This window comes from Triticum dicoccoides, chromosome 3A (genome assembly GCF_002162155.2).
Source record: "Triticum dicoccoides isolate Atlit2015 ecotype Zavitan chromosome 3A, WEW_v2.0, whole genome shotgun sequence".
NCBI classification, from domain to species: domain Eukaryota; kingdom Viridiplantae; phylum Streptophyta; class Magnoliopsida; order Poales; family Poaceae; genus Triticum; species Triticum dicoccoides.
The window spans coordinates 754,876,158-754,896,624 of NC_041384.1; the positions used below are offsets into that span (position 1 = coordinate 754,876,158).

Genomic DNA, 20,467 nt, shown 5'->3' on the forward strand with positions numbered 1-20,467 from the left:
CTCTCAATAGGGTCGTCTTTAGTTTCTAAAAATATGAACACTTTAGTTCCTGTGCTAGATTTTGAGTCTTGTAATAAGTTCTACTTTTTTCGAGCTCGTGAGCGCTCCAGCTCCCTTTTCTGTTATTGCAGATCAGGGAGGGGGTAGCTCCTCAAATCCGTCCTTTGAAAACCTTGATAGAAGGGTGTCTTTCGTTGTACCTGGTTTCACATTTTTCAATGGAAAATGGTGGAGCCGGGGGGGGGGGGTGTTTTCTGCCCTCCTGATAATCTAAAAACAACTGAGACACAGAGACCTTGACTTGTTGTACTCCAATTGACATGAGGACGAGATGAGGGCACGTAGTATGTGTGCAGCAATGAACGAATACTAGACCATGATGGCGCGCGTTGCTGCGCCCGTCAATTTTGGCGATAGAAAGGTAAGGTTTTAAATATATATGGAATAGTAGAAATCTATAAAATGTATGGAGGTATGCGAGGTGAAAGTTCATTTTCCAAGACTTTTATTAGCAATGGAGATGGTGAATATTTGTAGGAAAGGGAACCACAGCAAACATTTCAATCATGTCCCTATGATTGGTCTTCAGAAGAAAAAAGTTTTCATTACGGGAGCTTAAAACAGAGCAGATAGAAGGGTTTAGAAGAATTGATACAATGATGTTACCAAAATTCAGTCCTAAAAAATTGTGCATTGATGCAGCAGCATAGAACTAATGGGTAGCTTGAAAGTAAAACATAGCCAGGAGAAGATGCGGTTGTACTAAAAGTGTGTATTCAAGTTTGTTCTCACATAGGTTGTGAAGCAATATCCGCATGCATAGAATGACTTGTCACTGAACAAGACAACACCCGAAGCATATTAGGACTTCAGCAGACTTCGAGGGTTATAGCCATACTGGTTGCAAAACACAAGTACACAACACCCTTTTTTTCTCAAAAGAGAACACACCACCATTCAGAGGCCGAAGATAGATCAACCGAGGCTACTGCAGGACATCATCGACCTGTCTCAAACTCCAACACTGATTTTGCAGCAGCATATCTTGTTGCAGTTCTCCTCCCGCCCAATCAATCAATCCATGCGATGTTCCTGTTATTATTAAACTGAACATAATTAGGACAAACCCTCAGAAAGGGATCAAGGAACAAAATCGTATCCTCAGTCCTCCTCACAGATCGGACCTCGGAATCAAAAAAAAAAAAATTGAACCATGCAGGAGGACTGCATGTATATTATTAAGATAGAGAGAAAGGACCTCGGAATCAAATCTTAGAAGGGGAATGGGCGTGGCGGAGGAGCAGAGATTGAATACCTGTGGATTTTGGCTAGATGCCTGGTTGTGAGGGGAGCGAGGCCGTTACAGACTGAATACATCACAGCCCTGCCTCGCTTCGATCAACCAGGCCTACCTTGCTTCGCCCCACGCAGACCGATCTTGTTTAATATTTTTCCTCTCCTGATGATCTAATCGTTTGAATCGTATCAAAGGTCATCTGCTTGATGAGAACCAGTCTCCAAGATCTTCTTGAATCAATTGACCAAAACCATGATGAACACCACCTGTTGAAAACATTAGCACCTTAAAACGGGTCTACACTCTACAACCGTAGCAAATTTATGTGACGAGCTAAGATATAGGGCGATAATGCTAATAGGATGGAGGAGAGGAGCAGAGGGGACGATAGGTTGCCGCAACCAAGTGGAGAACCATGGCCACTGCGAAGCTTTTACTGTTGAAAAGGCAAAGCGCGGGGGAGACGACACATTTTATATGTAAGCTACTAACCTGTAAAACTGAAATCCACTGTCGGCTGCCGTTTCCAAATTTCATTAATGGCACATCACATAGGGACGGCGATGAAACGCCGATAACTCCTCCGACGCTAACTCTCCTGCAAACCACATCAATCGCTACACAGATCTGCTGAACGGGTGCAGAGCAAAGGAGTAGACCCAGACATATACTCCCTCCGTTTCCAAATATTTGTCTTTCTAGGTATTTTAAATGGACACAACATACGGATGCATGTAGACATATTTTAGAGCATAGATTCACTTATTTTGTTTCCTAGGTAGTCACTTGTTGAAATCTCTAGAAAGACAAAAATTTGGGAACGGAGTGAGTACAAGATACTCAAAGCCCAATAAGTCCAATCTAATAGCATACCTGCAAATTTGTTACCGAAGCAGCGGCCGGCCCATTAGCATTTTCTGTTGTGAAACGAAAGCCCGGGTGGGATTGGAAAGAGATTCAACGGCCAAAAATGCATAGAGCTCCAAATCCAATGGACGAAAATGCTGATGGCTGAGAGGGATGGATCAGTGCGCGGTTATAATGTTTCTAAGAGCCTGTTCGGAGGGACTCCACTCCTCAACTCCGCTCGTGGAGCCGACCCGAACATGATAACTCCGCAGAGTTGGCAGCGTGGAGCGGAGCGAGCTACAGGCAAAAGTCTCGGAGCGAGGAAAGTGGCGCTCTGCAGCTCCTGAAAACGGAAGAGTTCAACAAATTTACGCATGGCTGCCACCGATAAGTGAACGTACTGGTTCGTTATATCTCTCGTGCTGGTGCCTTTTCTATCGGCAGTACTCTGCGCCGGCGCACCGGCCTAAATTTCGGCCGGTCCGCTGCCGAGCGTTCGATAAGACCCCGTCCAGTGGTTGGATCTCGTAATAATTAGTCCCTCGGTTGGGTCTCGTAATAATAACTCAACACACGCTTCTCCCCCTCCGTCACGCACGCACGGTAACCGCCCGCGGCGAGCATTCGCCTCGTCCAAATCAAGACGTCCTAATCTCCGCCGTGCACGAGGTCGCCGTTGCCGCCGTCGTCCCCCCACATCTCGCCTCCTCCTGTCGCCAGATGTCTCGCCGCTCGTAGCAGTGGCTCGTTTGTAGCAAAAAAACAAGAACATGGAGTCGCCCATTTGAAGCAAAACATGGTTTCCACCCAAAAAATGACATGGTTCCAGCAAAACTGAAAGATGGTTTCAGCAAAAAACACATGGTTCCAACAAAAATTGATATGGTTGCAGCCAAACTGAAAAGTGGTTCCAGCAAAAACGATATTCTTCGTATCAATCATTGCTATGGTTCCAACAAAAAAACACATGGTTCCAACAAAAAAATCCAGAAACAAGCATAGCTTCTCCCCGCTCGGAATTCCTGGCCGTCGGATCCTTCATTTGATGCGTTCTGGACCATAGGATCTCGCCTTCGGATGACCTCGGCCGTCGGATCAAGCCCGGATCACTGCTACAATGAATAGTAGCCTTCATTCGATTTTTCTTACCCCAGAATTACTTTGCTCCCTCGCTGACGTGTGGGGTCACTCGCTGGTGGGCCACGCCGGTCAGCGACTATGGCTAGGAGTGTGGACTGTGTAGCGCGTGGGCTCCGTCAGCGGGCAAATATCCCGTGCCACCGCCGATAATACCGAGCCCCGCCGAGGGCAGTTTTGTCATTTCACGAGTCCGGGCCGTGACGTGTCGAGCGCCGGTTGGCTGGAGAGTGGAGGGGGTGAGGGCGACTGTCTCCCTTCCTCCCGATCCTCACTCCGCCAATCCCCTCTCTTCCTCCTGTCGCCCCCATGGCGCCGCTGCCCCTGCCTCCTCACCTCCCGTGGCCCCGCCCTCCCCGTCGCGTCTCTTCTCTCCATCGTCAGTCGCGGAAGCCGCCACCATGCTCGAGAGCGCGGCGCCGGCTCTCGATCCGTCCGGCAGAAGCAGACGCTCGATGCAGCGCTCCCCCGTCCCTCCCCCTCCTGCATCAGCTGCAGGCGCTCGATTCAGTGCTCTCCCGTCGCTCCTCCTCCTCCATTGCCGGGAGGGGCGCGGCCTTCCTTGCGCCGCTGCTCCAGGTTCTCCTCTCTCTCTCTCTTTCTCTCTCTCTCTCTCTCTCTCTCTCTCTCTCTCTAAACTCTGCTCCACGCCCATGCCATGTTCTGCTCAGGACGCAGCCCCCCCTGCTCCAACCCTAACCCTAGCGTTGCTGCTGCTGGTCAAGGTACCCCCATTTTGATTTGCTCTTGGCCCCTCCACTCCCCTCATGCTGCTGCTGCTTTTGGTCACGCAGGTGCACACGCGTCCAGGTGGCCAAGGTGTCTCCTCTACCACTTCAGACGTGTTTAGTCAGATCCAGAAGGTCTGGCCTGCTTCTCACTTAATCCCCTCTGTTCCTTTTTAAATAATACCTGATGATGAATGGCTGCAATTTTGGATAGTTGGATTCTTGATTTGTGATCTACGGAATACATGTAAATTGGTTGAGAGGATGGGACTAGAATTAAGCTTCCTATTGCTGCAGGTGGAATTCAGCTTTCTCATTGGAACAGTCAGAAGTGCAAAAGTCTACAGAGATTTAAATGTGAGTTAAACCTATTACTTGGGGCCTCGGATATATGCTTCAGAATCATGCATTTTTTTTGCGAACTGATGCATGGTGCCTACTGACCAACCTGAATTGTGTGCATGGGGCCATAAGTATGAGACCTGTTCGTGTCTGTCAGTCAAGGTTAGAGTGGTCCTGCAGCTATTTACTTAACTGCACAATTTACGGATGGCATGCTTAACTGTAAAATTTAAGGATATTTGAGCATGTGCTTCACACCAGGCAGTAATAATTAGAAAAAAGGAGTAGAGATGGAACTCCTAACTTATTGACATCCAAGTATACTTTTTCTGTTCTATGTAGCTAATGGTGTTTTTCCGATGCGGTTCTTCTCACCAAGATTGACCGAGTATTTTAAACTGGTACTCATCATTTTCCTATCCGTTTAGAATCTTTGTTGAGCCTGAACTTTTTTCTTAATTATTTTCATCTGCTTAGCCTTGCCACATCATCTCTTAAAAATAGTTTGAATCAATCGGCTGTGTGCTCTGCCTTTGCAATTCATTGAACCTTAAGATCAAAATCTGCGTAAGTTGTTGAGCCTGAACTTTTCTTCTTACTTATTTTCATCATGTTAGCCTTGCCACATCATCTCTTAAAAGTAGTTTGAATCCATCAGCTGTGTGCTCTGCCTCTGCAATTCATTGAACCTTAAGATCAAAACCTTCGTAAGTTGTAGCCCTGTTTCCAACTACATCTTGAATACTAACATTTGCGTTGGAAAAAAAAGAAAGATTGAATCATAGTTTGCACTAAATGAAAATGATAGTTTTTTACATTTTGTTCACTCACTGGGAGGGTCGCTATTTATATGCTTGCTTCAACTTTTTCCGTATCACCATGGAAATCATTTGTACAGGAGTTCTGGAACAAGGAATACAATAATCACAAGGATGGAGGCTGAATAAGGTATGTCCAAAGTAATTGTGGTTCCTCTGCATTTATCAGAAAACATAATACACTATTTTCTGAAAATGGAAATGATAAATCATATAACTGTTTGCAGATATATTCCAGTTCATCCGTAACAGATTCTGATATATTTTTTCTGTATGTGAGATATAACCATGTTATTATTTCATTACTAATAGTACTGCCTAATTCTACATATCAGTTGTATCGCCATAACTTGCCCAGTGGCGATCACTGTAGGTTCCATTCGTTTCCAAAATCTGCTAATTATTAATCTGCACTTTACGTTCTGTTTTAGATACTAACTTTATACTAAAGTTAGTATAAAGTTGAGTCATCTATTTTGGAATGGAGGGAGTAATACATATATCAAGCTTTTTGCTCAGTTAAATCGGAGTTATGGTAGTAGCTACAAATGTCTACCTTGCAGCTTTGTACTGTTCTGTTCTGAGTTGTTTGATTGATTCTTTACATATTCAAGTAGCTTAATTTTCTAATAGTTAGGTTTGGAAATAGGCAGGTCATGGAAGGCCTTTGATTTGTTGGATCAGTCTGCCCTCCTGCTAACAAGACCAAGGAAGAAAAGAAATTTAAGGAAAGAACTGGTGTTGTTGCTGCTAAGAAGAAGATCAAGCAAGTTAACAAGAAGAAATCAAGAGGAAGACAATGGGGAGCCATGTGAAAGATTCAGATTCCACCTACTAAGTGCGCCCCAGTTGCACACACATTGGCCCCAGTACCAAGCTCAAGCTCAAGGTCCTGCCTTTGTCCGCTTTCCTTCTAATTAGCTTAGTTTAGTTCTGAATTATATAATTAATATGTACGTTACATACTTGAAAGGTTGTCACCTATTTTATACTTCCAACAAAACTGTGAAGAATTCATCTGCTACAATCATGTGTTGTTTATTTATTTATTTTGTAATAAGTCAAGTGTTTTTTCATTCCTTGGAATCCATTCACATAGTTATTTTTTGTTATATATTCTTTAGTTGTTAAAGTAGCTTAATTTTCTGATAGATAGATTTGGAAACAAGCAGGACTTTGAAGAACATGGCATGAGTTTGCTTTCTTGGATCAGTCTGCTCTCCCTCCTAACAAGACCAAGGAAGAAAATAAGTTTAAGGGAAGAACCAGTGCTTCTAAGAACAAGATCGAGCAAGTCAACAAGAAGTATTACTTTGATTTGCTCCCTCACTTTAGTGCTTCATACACAAAAAGGTATAACTTATGGACTTGCTCAATCAAACTGTCAAGCAGATGCAGATTGAAACCACATGTACATATTTTCAAGAACAAGTTCGTTTGATAAAAGCTAAGGATGATAGAGCCACTATAATCACTAATTGGAAAATATTTCCCAAAGGAGCACATAATCATGGAGGTGATCATTAGCCATATAATGCCACTAGATGTAGTGCCTGATAGCGCCTTGTATTGCTTAGTTTTAATTAATTAAGTAAACTGGAGCAGAAGGGTATCTGCCCTGTTCCAGCAATAATGAAAAGGTTGTTTTTTCTTGTCCTGCAAAATATAGCCCAAAACTTTCAAATGTTTTGTTTTCAAAGGACGGAGCACTTCTCATATTAGTGAGTTGCTTTGTACAGTTCATATTTGTTGAACAATAGTGCCAAATGAGATTCACTAATCAAACACCATCGATGATGTCACATTTATGCGTAGCGAGCCATGCTTCCTATCTGTTCTGGTTGTTTTCTATGTTATGTTTCTGAATATGTATCCACATCAACTGGTCTAAATTTGTGTATCTAGATGAGTTGCATTTTGTTTATTTAGCAAAATATAGCTATTATGGGATTATTTGGTTATCAGCTTTATGGACAAGCATCCAGTATATGCTGCGAGGAGTGACAATGCAAGACCAGCGTTGTTTTCATGCACATTTGCATATAGTTTCAGTCAATACGATAGTAAACTTGCTCTCAACGACTCTGACCTTACAAAATATTAGGTATCCTTAGTTCCAAATACGGTTTTAAAGGTTCTAAAATTATTTTTTTGATGCCATGTGCCATGTTGTGGAGAACATCTGGCCGCCATTTACACTTCATTTCCTCCATGTTTCGATCTGGTGCCTCCACTCCTCACCACCTCTTTATCTGTCGTGGTAGCAGTAATGGAGGTCTCCAAGGCCCCTTCCTCTTCTGGTTTGGCAACCCGCCATCCCCCCAAAGGTTAGTACTCCTAATCACCGAGAATTCCTTTATTGGTTAACCGTGAACGTCTCCAAGAAGCATAGAGGTTAGGTTATGCAATGGTTTCCCTGCTTATGCCCAGAGATTCTTGAGACATGGCACAGTGCCAATGCGGTGTGCTTCGATGTGGATAGCACTGTATGCTTGGATGAGGGTATTGTCGAGCTTGCTGATTTCTGTGGGGCTGGGCAGGCGGTTGCCGAGTGGAAGACAAAGCAATTGTCACAGTTTCTGGGGTATGTTAGTTGTTTAGCATATAATATCTTCCAAAAAACTAATCTTGGCCTTATTAGTCTCAGGGCGATGACAGGGACCGTTCCATTTGATGAGGCTCTTGCTGCCTGGATCTCTTTAAGTAAACCATCTCTGTCCCAAGTTGAGGACCGTTTGGAGAAGAGGCCACCCAGGTGACCTTTTACAAGTCCCGGCCCCAAGTTAATTTCATAAGTTAATCACTATTTAGCTACCACTTTTGCATTCCTATATTGAATCTTCTGAGATTCCCCAGCTCTGTTGTTCTTGTATTGGAATGGTTAGATATGTGCTGCTGAACATAGAATAAATGCTCTTAGGAATGCTTGAATGGTCTTACTCGGCTTCTCTTTTTAAGCTAATACGAAAAATAGTAGCCGAGTATATGCAAAATTGGTTTGGTGCCACAGTAAAAACACGATTTCAGATTAGTACCACCACATAGTTAAGTTCATTTTAATAACACTAAATGAGACATTAAAATACCATCTGCCTATACCACTTTAGTCTTAACCTTTAGGCCGTTACGTGCCCTGCAACCACAACATAACCCTTTTGACTTATTTGCCTCGTGTGTTAATTAGAGATTTCCTAAAATCTCTGGCTACAGAATAATTCCAAGGTGCTATGTGTTAATCATTTATTCATCATTGCAATAGATGTATTTTTTGTGTTGGATATGCGTTGTTTATTTTCCTGGTTCATTGACATGTTTATCTGTTTGTATCTGCAGGATTTCTCAACGCTGATTTTATCAAGACATTAAAAGCCAATAATATTGAAGTATTCCTTGTGTCCGGAGGTATCCGGCAAATGATCAAGGTATATTTTCACTAAACGGCTGCACGAACGATACTTTTGGGACCTGGATTATCAGAACATAGTCAAATTTGCCTGTCCTTGAAATATCTTCAAATTTTGTGACATACACACACACACCAAGATTCTTTTAAGATATCCATGGTTTGAATACAGAAATTGGTTCTAATTTTCCGTCTATATTATTTGTTGAACAGTAAACAAGGATATGTTTATTCCCATGATCTAAAAGCAACAATTCCTCTTTTCTTCACTTTAGAACATTTTAAATTTAATTTTGTTACTGAAGTTTCACATAGTGGTCAACATATGTGTATTTAGCCCAAACTTGCAGAGCTGTAACAACAGAGGTGTATTTAACCGAACTAATGTTACCTTATTTAAAATATTGCTCCAGATTAAACATTCACATAGACCTAATTAAGATTGATTAAAGTGTTCTTATATTATATATTTGTTATTTCCTTTATACTCCAAAAGAAAAAAATATGACTAACAAAACTCTGTCAATGATTTCAAGTATCAGTTTGCCTGCCTTTCATTGCAGTAATCGGATAATTTTCTGCTTTCAAATTGCTATGACCTTTGACCCATATAACTAAGTGAATGTTCTATTTTTTCAGTCTCTCTCTGTGTGTGTGTGTGTGTGTTGTGTGTTCTGATCCATTTTATGTACCTCGACATACAGATCAGCATCTGTGTGTGCCGCTGCTTGCGAGGGACAAAAAAGAGGTCGATTTGAAATTGTGGAAGAGCAAGGAGGCCGGAAGAATTGTGCACTTCTATCCTTTCCACTAACGCATCATAGCATCTGATCTGTACCCACGTCGTTGGGACCGGCATCCTCGCGCCAAGGCGCGATCACGATGTAGTGGGAGAAGATCTGTGGGCTTTTTGTAATTTACCCGTAGGTTTAGCATTTGCCTTTATTATATCAACACCATCATATGCTTCTTAGTTAATTTTTTTAAAATGTTTAAATTCAAATTTATTGAAATTTGTTAGGAGTAACAACATTTTGCATGCATAAAAGTAGCCCCAACAAACTATGTTATGCGTAAGACTTTAGTTATCTATTCTGGGTTGTGGATCATCTGCAAGCTATTATGTGCTGTCGTATCTTCTATGCCTAAGATATTTGGTGCTAAACCTATCACGAAACATGCTTTCTATGTTCATACATTGTTAAGCAGCACAAACGTTTTGACCGGCACCCTCGCGTCCGATCTAGTTAATATGGTTCCAGCAAAAAATTGAGAAAAATGGTTTTCCCAAACAATGATATGATTCCAGCAAAAATTCATGGCGGCCACCTGGCATCGCATCCCAGCACGGTCCTCGCCTGTTGTAGCAGAGTCAAATGCTGGTTCCAGAAAAAAAATCTATGCAACAAAAATCATGGCGGCCACCATCGTTGCCATGCAGCACTAGCCTATCCTGTTGAAGCAAAAAAGGAAGCGGGTTCCAGCAAAAATCAAAAGTGGTTCCAGCAAAACAACAACAAAAAAGCAACTTACCATGGCCAATGGCCACCGCCGTCGCTGCCCACCACCATCCTCGTTGTTTGAAGAGAAACCACTGGCTGGTTCCAGCACCGCACCTCATAGGTCACATCATGTCCCCCACGTCACCGCCGGTCTCAGCCTTTTTTGTCGTTGGACGCAACAGCTTCCGCCGCAGGCCGGCCGGTCCACTGCCTTGCATCCACGGGCGCCATGGGTGCATCTCATCGCCGGTGGTGTTGCTCTTGGTCAATGGGGAAAAAGGGGTGGTGGTGGAGCAGCCTCAGCCAATACACAGGATAGAAGAAAAACAAAAGGAGGAGGCCGGAGGCCATGGCCTCGCTGGTTGTAGCGGATCCCGTCGGGGAGGCAGGGGCGAAGTGCAAGCGGCCGGCGGAGCAGAGGAGATGAGGTTATGCGAGAGGAAAAATAAACTGGATCTCGTCTCAGTCTTCTGAAGATAAGGTGAGGGAAGGGGCGGTGGGCTGGCCCCACTTGAGAAACGGGGCGCGTGTTAGCCCGCGTGCGACCGGCTGAGTTTTCAGCCGGCGCACCGGTCACAAACGTTTACCCTTTTCTATTGTACCACATTCCCTCATCATAGGCCACATGCTAGATTATTGGGCTTTAGGCCTAACTCATGAATATGAATCGGAGCCGAGCGAAAAGCCCAACAATTTTCCTGCCTCACAGGATCGATCGAGGAGTGGGAGCTCGCCCGGAGGATTTCGTGGAGCGGGAGGATTACCGAACAAGCTCTAAATATACACAACTTTTGCTCCATCATTAGTCTGTGTCCCAAATACACCTCTTCAAACCGTTCAGCGATCCTCACCTCGTACATACAAACTAGTGTAAAAATAACCACCTCGGTTGGTCAAACAGTACATTTTTTACAACGTAATTTCTGCAACGACCATGTGTAGTTACTTGTCGTGACCGAGGTTAGGGATACTTGGTACTCTGTGAAGAAGTTTTTTGGCCCTACATGTTTCTAGGTTGATAGAAATATCTAACTATTTAGCTTTTACCGAACACTATGAACTAATTAAACTTTCACGAAGGTTGCAGGATTTGGGAAGCACTCCCTCCGTTCCTAAATACTTGTCTTTCTAGGCATTTCAACAAGTGACTACATACGGAGCAAAATAAATGAATCTATACTCTAAAATATGTCTACATACATTCGTATGTAGTAGTTATTTGAAATGTTTAGAAAGACAAATATTTAGGAACGGAGGGAGTACAAGTTTAGGCTAACCAAGATACACTTCTAGGTGACAGGTATTTCTCAAAATTGTAGACAAATTATTAAAATGAGCAAATACATTAAAAAAAATCCCGACTTCCATGTGCTTCTCCTTGGGAGAATCTAGGTCCTTAATTGTGCCAACGCGACATTTTTCTCCTACTTCCATATGCCGCCGCGGGTCTAACCTTGATGCTGCTTGTCCCGCTTCGTCGTTGTTGGAGATGTCTTGCAACTAAAAGATTAGAGGGGACTCACGGAGCCGCTAAACAGACCCCAAAAAAAAAAGCAGTTAAATGTTACAAGTTGAGGAACAACACCAAAGTTCGTCAATCCCATGAAACGGTAAGTAGTTATCCAGCATACATTGCAATGTAAATTGCAAAACAAAACAAAACAAAACAAGGAGTATGAATACATAATAGAATGTTTAACTTTATTTGGTAAGCCCAGAAACGAAGATCATGGGCCAATCAATCTCCAGGGGCATGGAATCCCAGTGGCACTATCTTCTCCATCATCCCAGTTTCGAGATCGGCGGTGTAAATTTGTCGATAGTTGTCGGTGATGATCAATGCGCCGCACTTGTCTCTCAGTCCAATTAGGTCCCTTGTTCCATTCTCATTTTCGAGTCGTTTTAGCACGATTGTTCTGAAGTGCTGCTCATGTCTCCTTGGTCCTCGCGTCGTTGCTCCCAGATCTCTAGTCGGGGACCTTCCTTTTGAATCCATAGCAGCGATAACACCCCGTTGGTGCCTAACGTAAGGCATGAAGGACTAGTGGGTTGGTAGTTGAGTTTACAAGCGAGCTTCGTCAAGGAGATACGGCCGGTCTTAGCATCCAGGTTGCCGACTCATCATCTTTGGAACAACAATCTACACCGGTCGTAGTAGTACAAGTTTGGGCTGACTTTTAGAGGAGGGAGCAAGACACACGTGGCGGCGTGCAGGTCGCAGACGCCCAGTTGAAGGATGGTCTTGTCCGGATAGCACTTGTCGTGAGTGTATTTGCATAACCCTCGACAACACTAGCTGTGCTATATTGACGGCCGTACACTGTTCGATGTCAACTGATGACCTGTAGAAAAAGGCTACACTTCTTTAAGGTGCTACTCATTGGCATCCGTGGGAAAACTGTACAGTACTGTGTTCGTCGACCGGTTAGCCCAAACGGGACTTGTAGTCTGGCAATTTGGAGTGCAGCGACACACACCCAACATTTAGGCGGCGCAACGTAATTGTGCGCCGTGCCATTTCCCATTGGCTCCTTTGCGACTTGTCAAGCCTCTACACACTTCAAGTGTGTGCCAAGACCAGCCACATGTCCGCCTGTCCAACTCCGTGATCTCACGTATCGACTTTGTTAGAGCATCTCCAACAGGCGCGCTAAACAGGCGCCGCGCCATAAATAGACCCACTTTAGCGCGCGCAACCCGGCGGATGGCTCCAGCGCGCGCGCAACCGCGCGCATGGTATAAGCAGTTGGGTGCGCGGCAAGAAGCGGTACCCCGCGCGGTGTATTTGCGGCGCCCTCTTCCGCGCGCGGCACACTCGCTCGCTGTGTCTTCTCCCGCTCCAAAGCGCCGCACGCGCCGGCGCCGGCGACCCGCACCCATGGACGCACGCGCCGGCACCTTGCTCACCCCGTCCTATAGCCGCGACCCCCCCTCCCCGCCGCCGCTGCAAACCCTAGCCCGGGTGGCGTTGGCCTCGCCTCCACCAGAGCTCCTCCGACCATCGGCCTCGCGCGCGGCCTCTTCATGCCGCCGCGGATGACCTCGGCGGCGGGTGGCGTCGCGCCGGCGCCGGCCCGAGCCGCCGCCCCCTCCTCCTCAAAGCTCCCCAATGCGGCGCCGCCAAAGAAGGGCAAGACATCGGCGAAGAAAAACAATGCGGCGGACGGCTCTGGCACCTCCAAGGCGAGGAGGAAGAAGCTTGCGGGGCGGGCGACGGGCGCGGCGGCTGCCAAAGCGCCGGCGAGCTCACTCGTTGAGCCGGCAGCCGGCGCGCACAACATGTTCGACGAAATGCCTCCAAGGTAAAAAAATTCTAACTTTTCATTTTTTTGTTATTTTTTGAATGCATTCACATATATATAGCTTATTTGCATTGTGCAAAAAAATTTGTAGTCTCAATGATGATGCATACATGTCCACGATGGGTGTTGGCTCCAACAATTTGCATTGGTCTCTAACCAATGACATGCATTTCGAAAACCATGAGTTCGAAGTGGACGAGGAGGGTGAGGGCATTGTCGACGCACCGAAAGGAAGAGCGGGCAATTACAGCGACGCCGATGACATCTTACTATGCAATACTTGGTTGCAAGTGTCGAGGGATCCATCCGTTGGAGGTGATCAAAATAGAGATGCTTATTGGCTTTGGATGAAGGAACACTTTGATGTTCGCAACGTGAGTGGAATTGACCGCTCCGGCCGATCACATAGGTCCCGGTGGTCGACAATCAACTCGGATTGTCAAAGGTGGATGGCCTGTCAAAAGGCGGTTGACAAGTTGAATCCAAGTGGCACAAATAAGGACGATAGAGTAAGTGGCATTTCATACATGTTCATCATACATGTTCATCTACTTGTTGTTGGTGCTAACTTGCTTTGTTTTCATGTAGTTCAACATTGCGCAAAACTTGTTCAAAGAAGAGGAGAGGAAAACCAAGAAGGGGAAGATCAAGAAAGGAAGGGTATTTGCTTTGCCTCATTGCTATGAAGTGTTGAAGGATGATGAGAAATGAAAGAAGCGTGAAGATTTGGATGATTTGCATTTGAGCAACAAACGAAAGCGAACAATTAAGTTGGATGATGATGAGGAGGAGGAGGATGATGCATCAAGTGATGACGGCAAGAGAAGCCTCACACCCAACTCGGTTTCATACTCGAAGCCAAAGCGACGGATGGGTGCAAGAAAGACAAAACCGAAAAGAAGAAGAGGAAAGGAGATGATGAGCTCAAAAATGCTATGGAAGCAATTGTGAAGGCAAGAAAAGAAGCCAACGAGGTGAGGAAAATGGCAAGAAACCAAGATGCCGCGGCCGAGGAGAGGAGGTTGGCGGCCGAGGAGAGAAAGGTGGCTTTGGAGGAGAGGAAGGTGAGCAATGAGGAGCGTACTAAATTGTTGGAATGGGAGAAGCACTTGTTCTTCTTGGACACATCTAACCTCAATGTGACGCAAATGGAGTATGTCAATCTAGCCCGTGAAGAAGTCTTGATCCAAAAAAGAGCCATGGTTCGTGCAATGGGTGGCGGTGGCCTCGGCGCCATGGGTGGCGGTGGCTTCGGCGCCATGGGTGGCATGGGTGGCTTGGGTGGCTTTGGAGCTTCCCCCGACGCTATGGCCACCATGGGAGGCATGATTTTTGCTTCTCTCATGGGAGGCATGGGTGCACCTCCGGCCGCCATGGGCGGAATGTCTTTCGATGTGCCTCCTCGCACACATTCCCATGAAGATGCCGTTGCAGATCTTGCCGATCTTGCCAACACCGTTAGAGCTTCACGTGATGCGGTGCGCGATGAAGAGAGGGAGGAAGATTCATCTTCGGAGGCGGAAGAATCGTCTTCTGAAGATGAGGACGAGGACGAAGACGAGGACGAGGAATGATGTGTCTTTCATTTATGTATTGAACTTGATTTGCATTTTGAACTTGGTTGGATGAACTTATGGGCATGAACTTTTTTTCATCAACTTATTTGTGTGAAATTTTGTGTTGAAAATGTTCATCATTTTGTGTTGAAAATGCAATGCACCGGCGAGTCGCGCGCGCTGCATTTCAGCGCGGCTGCTGGAAGGGGCGCTGCGCGCCGCGCTAAACCAGGTGATGCGCGCGCGGCAAATCTGTTTTTTGCGCGCCGCGCGTCCGGCGCCTGTTGGAGATGCTCTTATGATGAACCATATTTCACTATGTACAGTGAGCAAAGGCTCACGTTGATCTACGTACAAAAGGAACATCTCCTGGTATAGATTTGGATATGGCATGACAACACGAGTTGGATGACATCTTAGCTGCCTTGTCTAAACAAACCAATCGAGAGAAAATTGGGACTGAAAGCACATTATACTGGTGCTCGGGTGAGAAGAGTCGCACATTGCTCGTTACAACTATCATCGCATCTACATCGTCGACGTCAAAACTGGGCGATGTGCGAGATAATGGATTGGCCACGCGATCATCAGAATATCTCTCGACTTGGTTTTAGCCGTGGAGAGTTTGCGCTCTTGGAGATGGATTGGCCAGCCTTCTTAATTAGTTTCTCGGTTTGGTATAGAGAAATAATGTAGAGCAAGTATACATTCTGTGATATTTTCCTTCAAAAAAGACTCCCTGGACATGCCAGGCCATGGATCCATGAGGATTCCTCCTTTTCTTTTGAATATATACCTAGATGGATGGATGATGGATGGGTTGGAAACATATTAGGTTAATGAAGATCAAGTGTACCTAGATGCATAGATGCATAGTTTAGTGTCATACAATTTAGGCACATGTTTGAGGATCAATAAAATAATTTACTGTCATACAATTTAAAGATCAAATGTACTTACCTAGCTGCATGGACACATGTTTAAGGATCAATAAAATACTCTTACTGGAAAAGATAATTTAGTGTCATACAATTTTGCCACATGCATATTCAGCCACATTGTCTGGTTTACATACACACGTTTATTAATTCTTTTTTGAACAAATATATGTGGCTGAATATGCACGTGGCAAAATTCAGCCACGTGCCAAGTAGGTTTACTTATATCTTATTGGCACATGCAATTCAGCCACGTGCCAAAATTATCTATAAGTGAAGTACATATGTTCGCATCATATTTAGTGTCATTGCAATTCAGCCACTAAATATTGCTAATCTTGGTAGCTATAAGTGAACATATGTTCGCATCATATTTAGTGTCATACAATTCAGCCACGTGCCAAGTAGATTTCTCGCGTTTATTAATTCTTGCTCCATCACTTCCTTGTGCCATGGTTGCAATCGTGCTTGCATATCTCCGTTGCTTCTCTTTCATGCATGGACCTTGTCATCATGAGTAAGACATTGCGCTGGTGCCAGAGCTGGAGGTGTGTAAACAAGCTCTTGCTAATCTTGGTAAAAAAACATATGTTCACTTATAGCTAGTTAAAAGAAATTTAAAAAGCTTTATTTATATCTCATTGAGATCTTGGGAAAAATCGACCGTACACTAGCTAGCTGAGTGAATTAAAAAAAAAGGTTTGTGGTCAAGCTTCCCGGTCCCTACACTTAGTTAGCTGAAACTGTTAGTTTGATATGACGGCTAAACAGGCCAATTAGATCTAATACTCTAACAGAAAAAGGGGAATGAATAATGTTAAGTGAAGGAGTCCACACACGTACGTGAGCCTTGCTCGAACTAACGCACCCTGATCTGGGGCGCCCAAAAACCAACTCGCCACCCATCATGGCGCATGGCCAGATATCTCCCTCTCCCAAGATAATTCCAAAATCGTCCCGGCACAACGCAAACCCTATTTGAAGAATTATTAAGTGTCAAATTGCCAGAGTTTCCAACGGAGAGAGGACGGGACCCTAGCAGTTGGGTGGGCTGGCCCAATTTTGGCTAGCGTACACACGGGTTTTGCCAACCTTGCAGAACATAAATTCTGTTTTTTTACCTGTTTTGCGAACCATTTGGAAGGTTCATGTGCGAACTTTACTCATTTTCATTTTTTCTTTTCTTTTTCCACCTGTTTCTTTTGACATTTTTCATTGATTTCGTTCTTATTTTATTTTTTATTTTACAAATACTCCCTATTTAAACTAATATAAGGCGTTTTAGGCACCACAGAGGGAGTAGTTTCTTTTTCTAAAACACTCAGAAATTTAAAAAATTATTTGGAATTTTAAATTTGCTTGGCATTCAGGAAATCTTCCAGATTTTTTCATAAAATGATCATGTTTCAAATTTAATTGAAAATTTTAAAAATAACACATTTTTCAAATTTGGTTCACAAATTCAAAAACACCGTGTTTACAAAAAATGGTCATGCTCTTGAAAAAATGATCATTTTTTTTAAAAAACCAGAATTTCAAAAAATGTTAGCGTTTCCAAATTTAGTTTGTGATTTTCAGAATATGTTTGGAAAATTTAAAAAAAATTCATAATTACAAAATTTGTTCGTGTGAAAAAATGTTTGGAAAATTCAAAAGATGTTCGTAATTTTTAATAATTGTTCTAAGACTTTTCTTAAAAATTTCATTACACAAACTCTGCATATAAGTTATAGTACCTAGATTTGGTTTGCTACATGTATCAGTTCGTTCTAGTGCATGGTTCTCGAACTAACTACATGCACCAATGGTCGGCCCAGTGGAGGGCCACATGTGTGTTATGCCGCCAATATGCTGCAAAGAGCGGCGGCATATGGGAGATCCCCACACACATCGGGACGTCCTAATCATCACCCTATTTGATCCACAGGTTAAGCACATTCTGGGATGTCCCATTTTTCAATCCTTTTTGTGTTGCCGTTCCACTACCACTATGATTTAATATTTGTTTTATGTGTACACCACGTGCTTGCTATGTACACCCTCCGGCCCTTTTTACTCTGCATATAAAAATTGTCTGAAGTCAAACTTTACAAAGTTTGACCATATTTATATAAAAAAAATATCAACATCTACCATGATAAACTTATACAACATGAAACTTTAAGTCATGACACATCTACTAATAATGATTTCACATTGTGAATGTTGGTATTTTTTTCTATAAAGTTGGTCAAACTTTATAAGGCTTGACTTCAGACAAATCTAATATGCGAACTAAAAAGGACCGGAGGGAGTACTGTGCATCTCCAGGTCATCTATGATACCAACTTGCACAGTACATGATGAAATACTAGGTCAAGTGATCCCTCGATTATCGGCACCCTTAATCTCAATCTTTTTTCCCCATATGCATCAAAGCCTCCTTTTTTGGTGGTGGGGGGGTGGGGGGGAGGGATACGTCATGACCTCCTTGACATTTCCTAAATTTCTTATTATCTCCGTGACACAAGGGACCAAGACATATATTATATGTTTGCTAAGAAATCTCTTTGTGGAAGTCCCAATATTTTTATTATGAAGATATTGCAGGAGATATTTGTGCTCACACAGGGACTGAGAGCTCCTTTCATCAAAGGAACTACATAGGATTTTCGGAGGATCTGGATCCTTAGGATTTTTTTCCTATGGCGGTCTTCTGTTTACATGATTGGAATCCTTAGGAATTTTTTCGTAGGATTCATCTGCACTACATTTTGGAGGAAAATTCCATCCACTCAAACTTGTTCATAGAATTCCTTTATTTTCATGTGCTATCAAACACTCTTCCATCCAAATTCATGTAGTTTTGTAATCATGTAGGATACAAGAGGACATGATACTCTGTTTCTGCGTTTTGCCTATTCCTTTTTGAGAATCCTGTGAATCAAAGAGACCCTGAATTTCTCGGAGTTTAGGATTCTTGTTCTATGTTTTTTTTGAGGGATTTTCTCTCTATATATAAAATCCTCCGTATACTTGTATAGAAGGCCCAATCGGGCATGTCTATGTCTCGCTTGGCGTGAGACAGAGGTAGATTGTCGCAGGAATGGGCTTGTCTTTTTCTTTTGAGTGGAAGGAATGGGCTTGTCTTTTCTAGTTAGTTTGTTCTGCTCGCTCCCCTCCCTCATTTTTATGTATTATATATTGTCTCAAAAAATGTATTATATATATATATATATTTGTCTCATAAATCACTTTACTTAATTTTTTAGAAAACATTCAACGTGCATTTAAATTGCCTATGTAGTGTAAAAAATGTTTGCACTTTGAAATATGTTCATTCCATACAATAAAAATGTTCGTGACATTTAAACCAGGGCTATTTATGACCTTACTGCAAGACATAACAGTGTCTAGCCTTCAGCGATCCTGCGAACAGCCCAACAAGTGGTTTTCCTGTGTGTGCAGGTAGAGTTGTTGTTTTTATTTTGCACGCTGGTTTCTTTAAGATCGGCGTGCTTTGCATCGGTTTTCCTTTTTCTGTTCGGTTTTTTTTTATTTTTGGGTTCTAGCTTTTCCTTTTTTCGGTTTCTTTTCTTCTTCTTTTTCTTCCATTTTTCGTTTTTTCCTTCTCTGCAGTTCTTTATCAGTTTTCTTTGTTTTTGGCCTTTGCATTTTTCTTTTTATTTATCATTATCCTTTGCTAAAAAGCACGTCGATTGTTTTTCAATACACGTTGTACATTTTTCATATATAAGCATAACATTTTTTGATACACGTTGAACATTTGTGACATACATAATCATCATTTTTTCAGATACATGTTTGGGACAATTTTTTGCATACAACTTAAACAATTTTTGGAATGAAGCCAAACTTTTTTTTTTGCGTTGTATAAACAATGTTTTTTCAAAATGTTACGAAGATTTGTTTAAACATGTAAACATTTTTCAAATGTCACGTACATATTTATGATTGTCGCCAAACCATTTTCTGAATTACACGAATATTTATTTTCACCATATAAGAACTTTTATAAAAATATATAACAAACAATTTTGAAAAGCAGTGTCAATTTGAAATGTCACATACATCTTCTGGAATTACATGAGCTGGTTTTTACATTGTATGGGTATTAACTTTTTTTTAAAAAGACTTATGAGCATGTTTTGAAACAAAGCGAACATTTTTTTAAATGTTATGTACCTTGTTTTTGAATGGAACACACATTTTAAAGTTGAGGAAACATTTTTTAAACTGCATGAAGTTTTTTAAATATGTGATGAACACTTTGAAATTTTTTTTATATATATATATATATATAAAGATAAAGAAAAGTAAAAAGAAACATGGTGCATGACGAGAATAACATGGCTACTGGGAGGCCTACTACACAGCAATCCTATGGGATGCGCGCCGACTAATGCCAGGTCGAGAGAGAATAGGCCCAAACTGAATGCAAGACAATAGGCCAAGGCCCAAACCGAATGCACGAACGAAGAAAGCCCGTTCAAGAGAGAGCGGGCTTAAGCCCACCTCCTTCCCCATGTCATCACCTGGTTGTCCCTGTCGGGAGCGCCTGTACACCGCCCGTGTGCGCCCGTTCTTCGCGGCTT

The 20,467-nt window shown here is 43.0% G+C and overlaps 2 protein-coding genes across 2 annotated transcripts; both read left to right on the forward strand.

Annotated features, from left to right (window-relative positions):
- Window positions 1-3,553: 3,553 nt before the first annotated feature.
- On the forward strand, window positions 3,554-4,689 carry LOC119270734. The gene is made up of 5 exons (XM_037552787.1): window positions 3,554-3,862; window positions 3,955-4,008; window positions 4,078-4,146; window positions 4,309-4,368; window positions 4,486-4,689. Exons 1-5 carry the CDS (start codon window positions 3,593-3,595, stop codon window positions 4,543-4,545), a joined length of 513 nt encoding a protein of 170 aa, XP_037408684.1. The 5' UTR covers window positions 3,554-3,592; the 3' UTR covers window positions 4,546-4,689.
- A 1,135-nt stretch (window positions 4,690-5,824) lies between these two features.
- LOC119270735 (phosphoserine phosphatase-like) lies at window positions 5,825-9,683 on the forward strand. Its single transcript, XM_037552788.1, has 6 exons — window positions 5,825-6,060; window positions 6,324-6,524; window positions 7,439-7,498; window positions 7,602-7,926; window positions 8,505-8,593; window positions 9,279-9,683. Exons 2-5 carry the CDS (start codon window positions 6,362-6,364, stop codon window positions 8,518-8,520), a joined length of 564 nt encoding a protein of 187 aa, XP_037408685.1. The 5' UTR covers window positions 5,825-6,060; window positions 6,324-6,361; the 3' UTR covers window positions 8,521-8,593; window positions 9,279-9,683.
- The last annotated feature ends 10,784 nt before the right edge of the window (window positions 9,684-20,467 follow it).

Bases quoted from the DNA above. Each gene is read 5' to 3' on its own strand.
- LOC119270735 (XM_037552788.1), top strand. From the start codon at position 6,362: ATGAGTTTGCTTTCTTGGATCAGTCTGCTCTCCCTCCTAACAAGACCA. The intron at 6,525-7,438 runs GTATAACTTATG...TCGTGGTAGCAG, and splicing joins AGTGCTTCATACACAAAAAG to TAATGGAGGTCTCCAAGGCC. The intron at 7,499-7,601 runs GTTAGTACTCCT...GCTTATGCCCAG, and splicing joins AACCCGCCATCCCCCCAAAG to AGATTCTTGAGACATGGCAC.
- LOC119270734 (XM_037552787.1), top strand. From the start codon at position 3,593: ATGGCGCCGCTGCCCCTGCCTCCTCACCTCCCGTGGCCCCGCCCTCCC. The intron at 4,009-4,077 runs GTACCCCCATTT...TTGGTCACGCAG, and splicing joins CGTTGCTGCTGCTGGTCAAG to GTGCACACGCGTCCAGGTGG. The intron at 4,147-4,308 runs GTCTGGCCTGCT...CTATTGCTGCAG, and splicing joins TGTTTAGTCAGATCCAGAAG to GTGGAATTCAGCTTTCTCAT.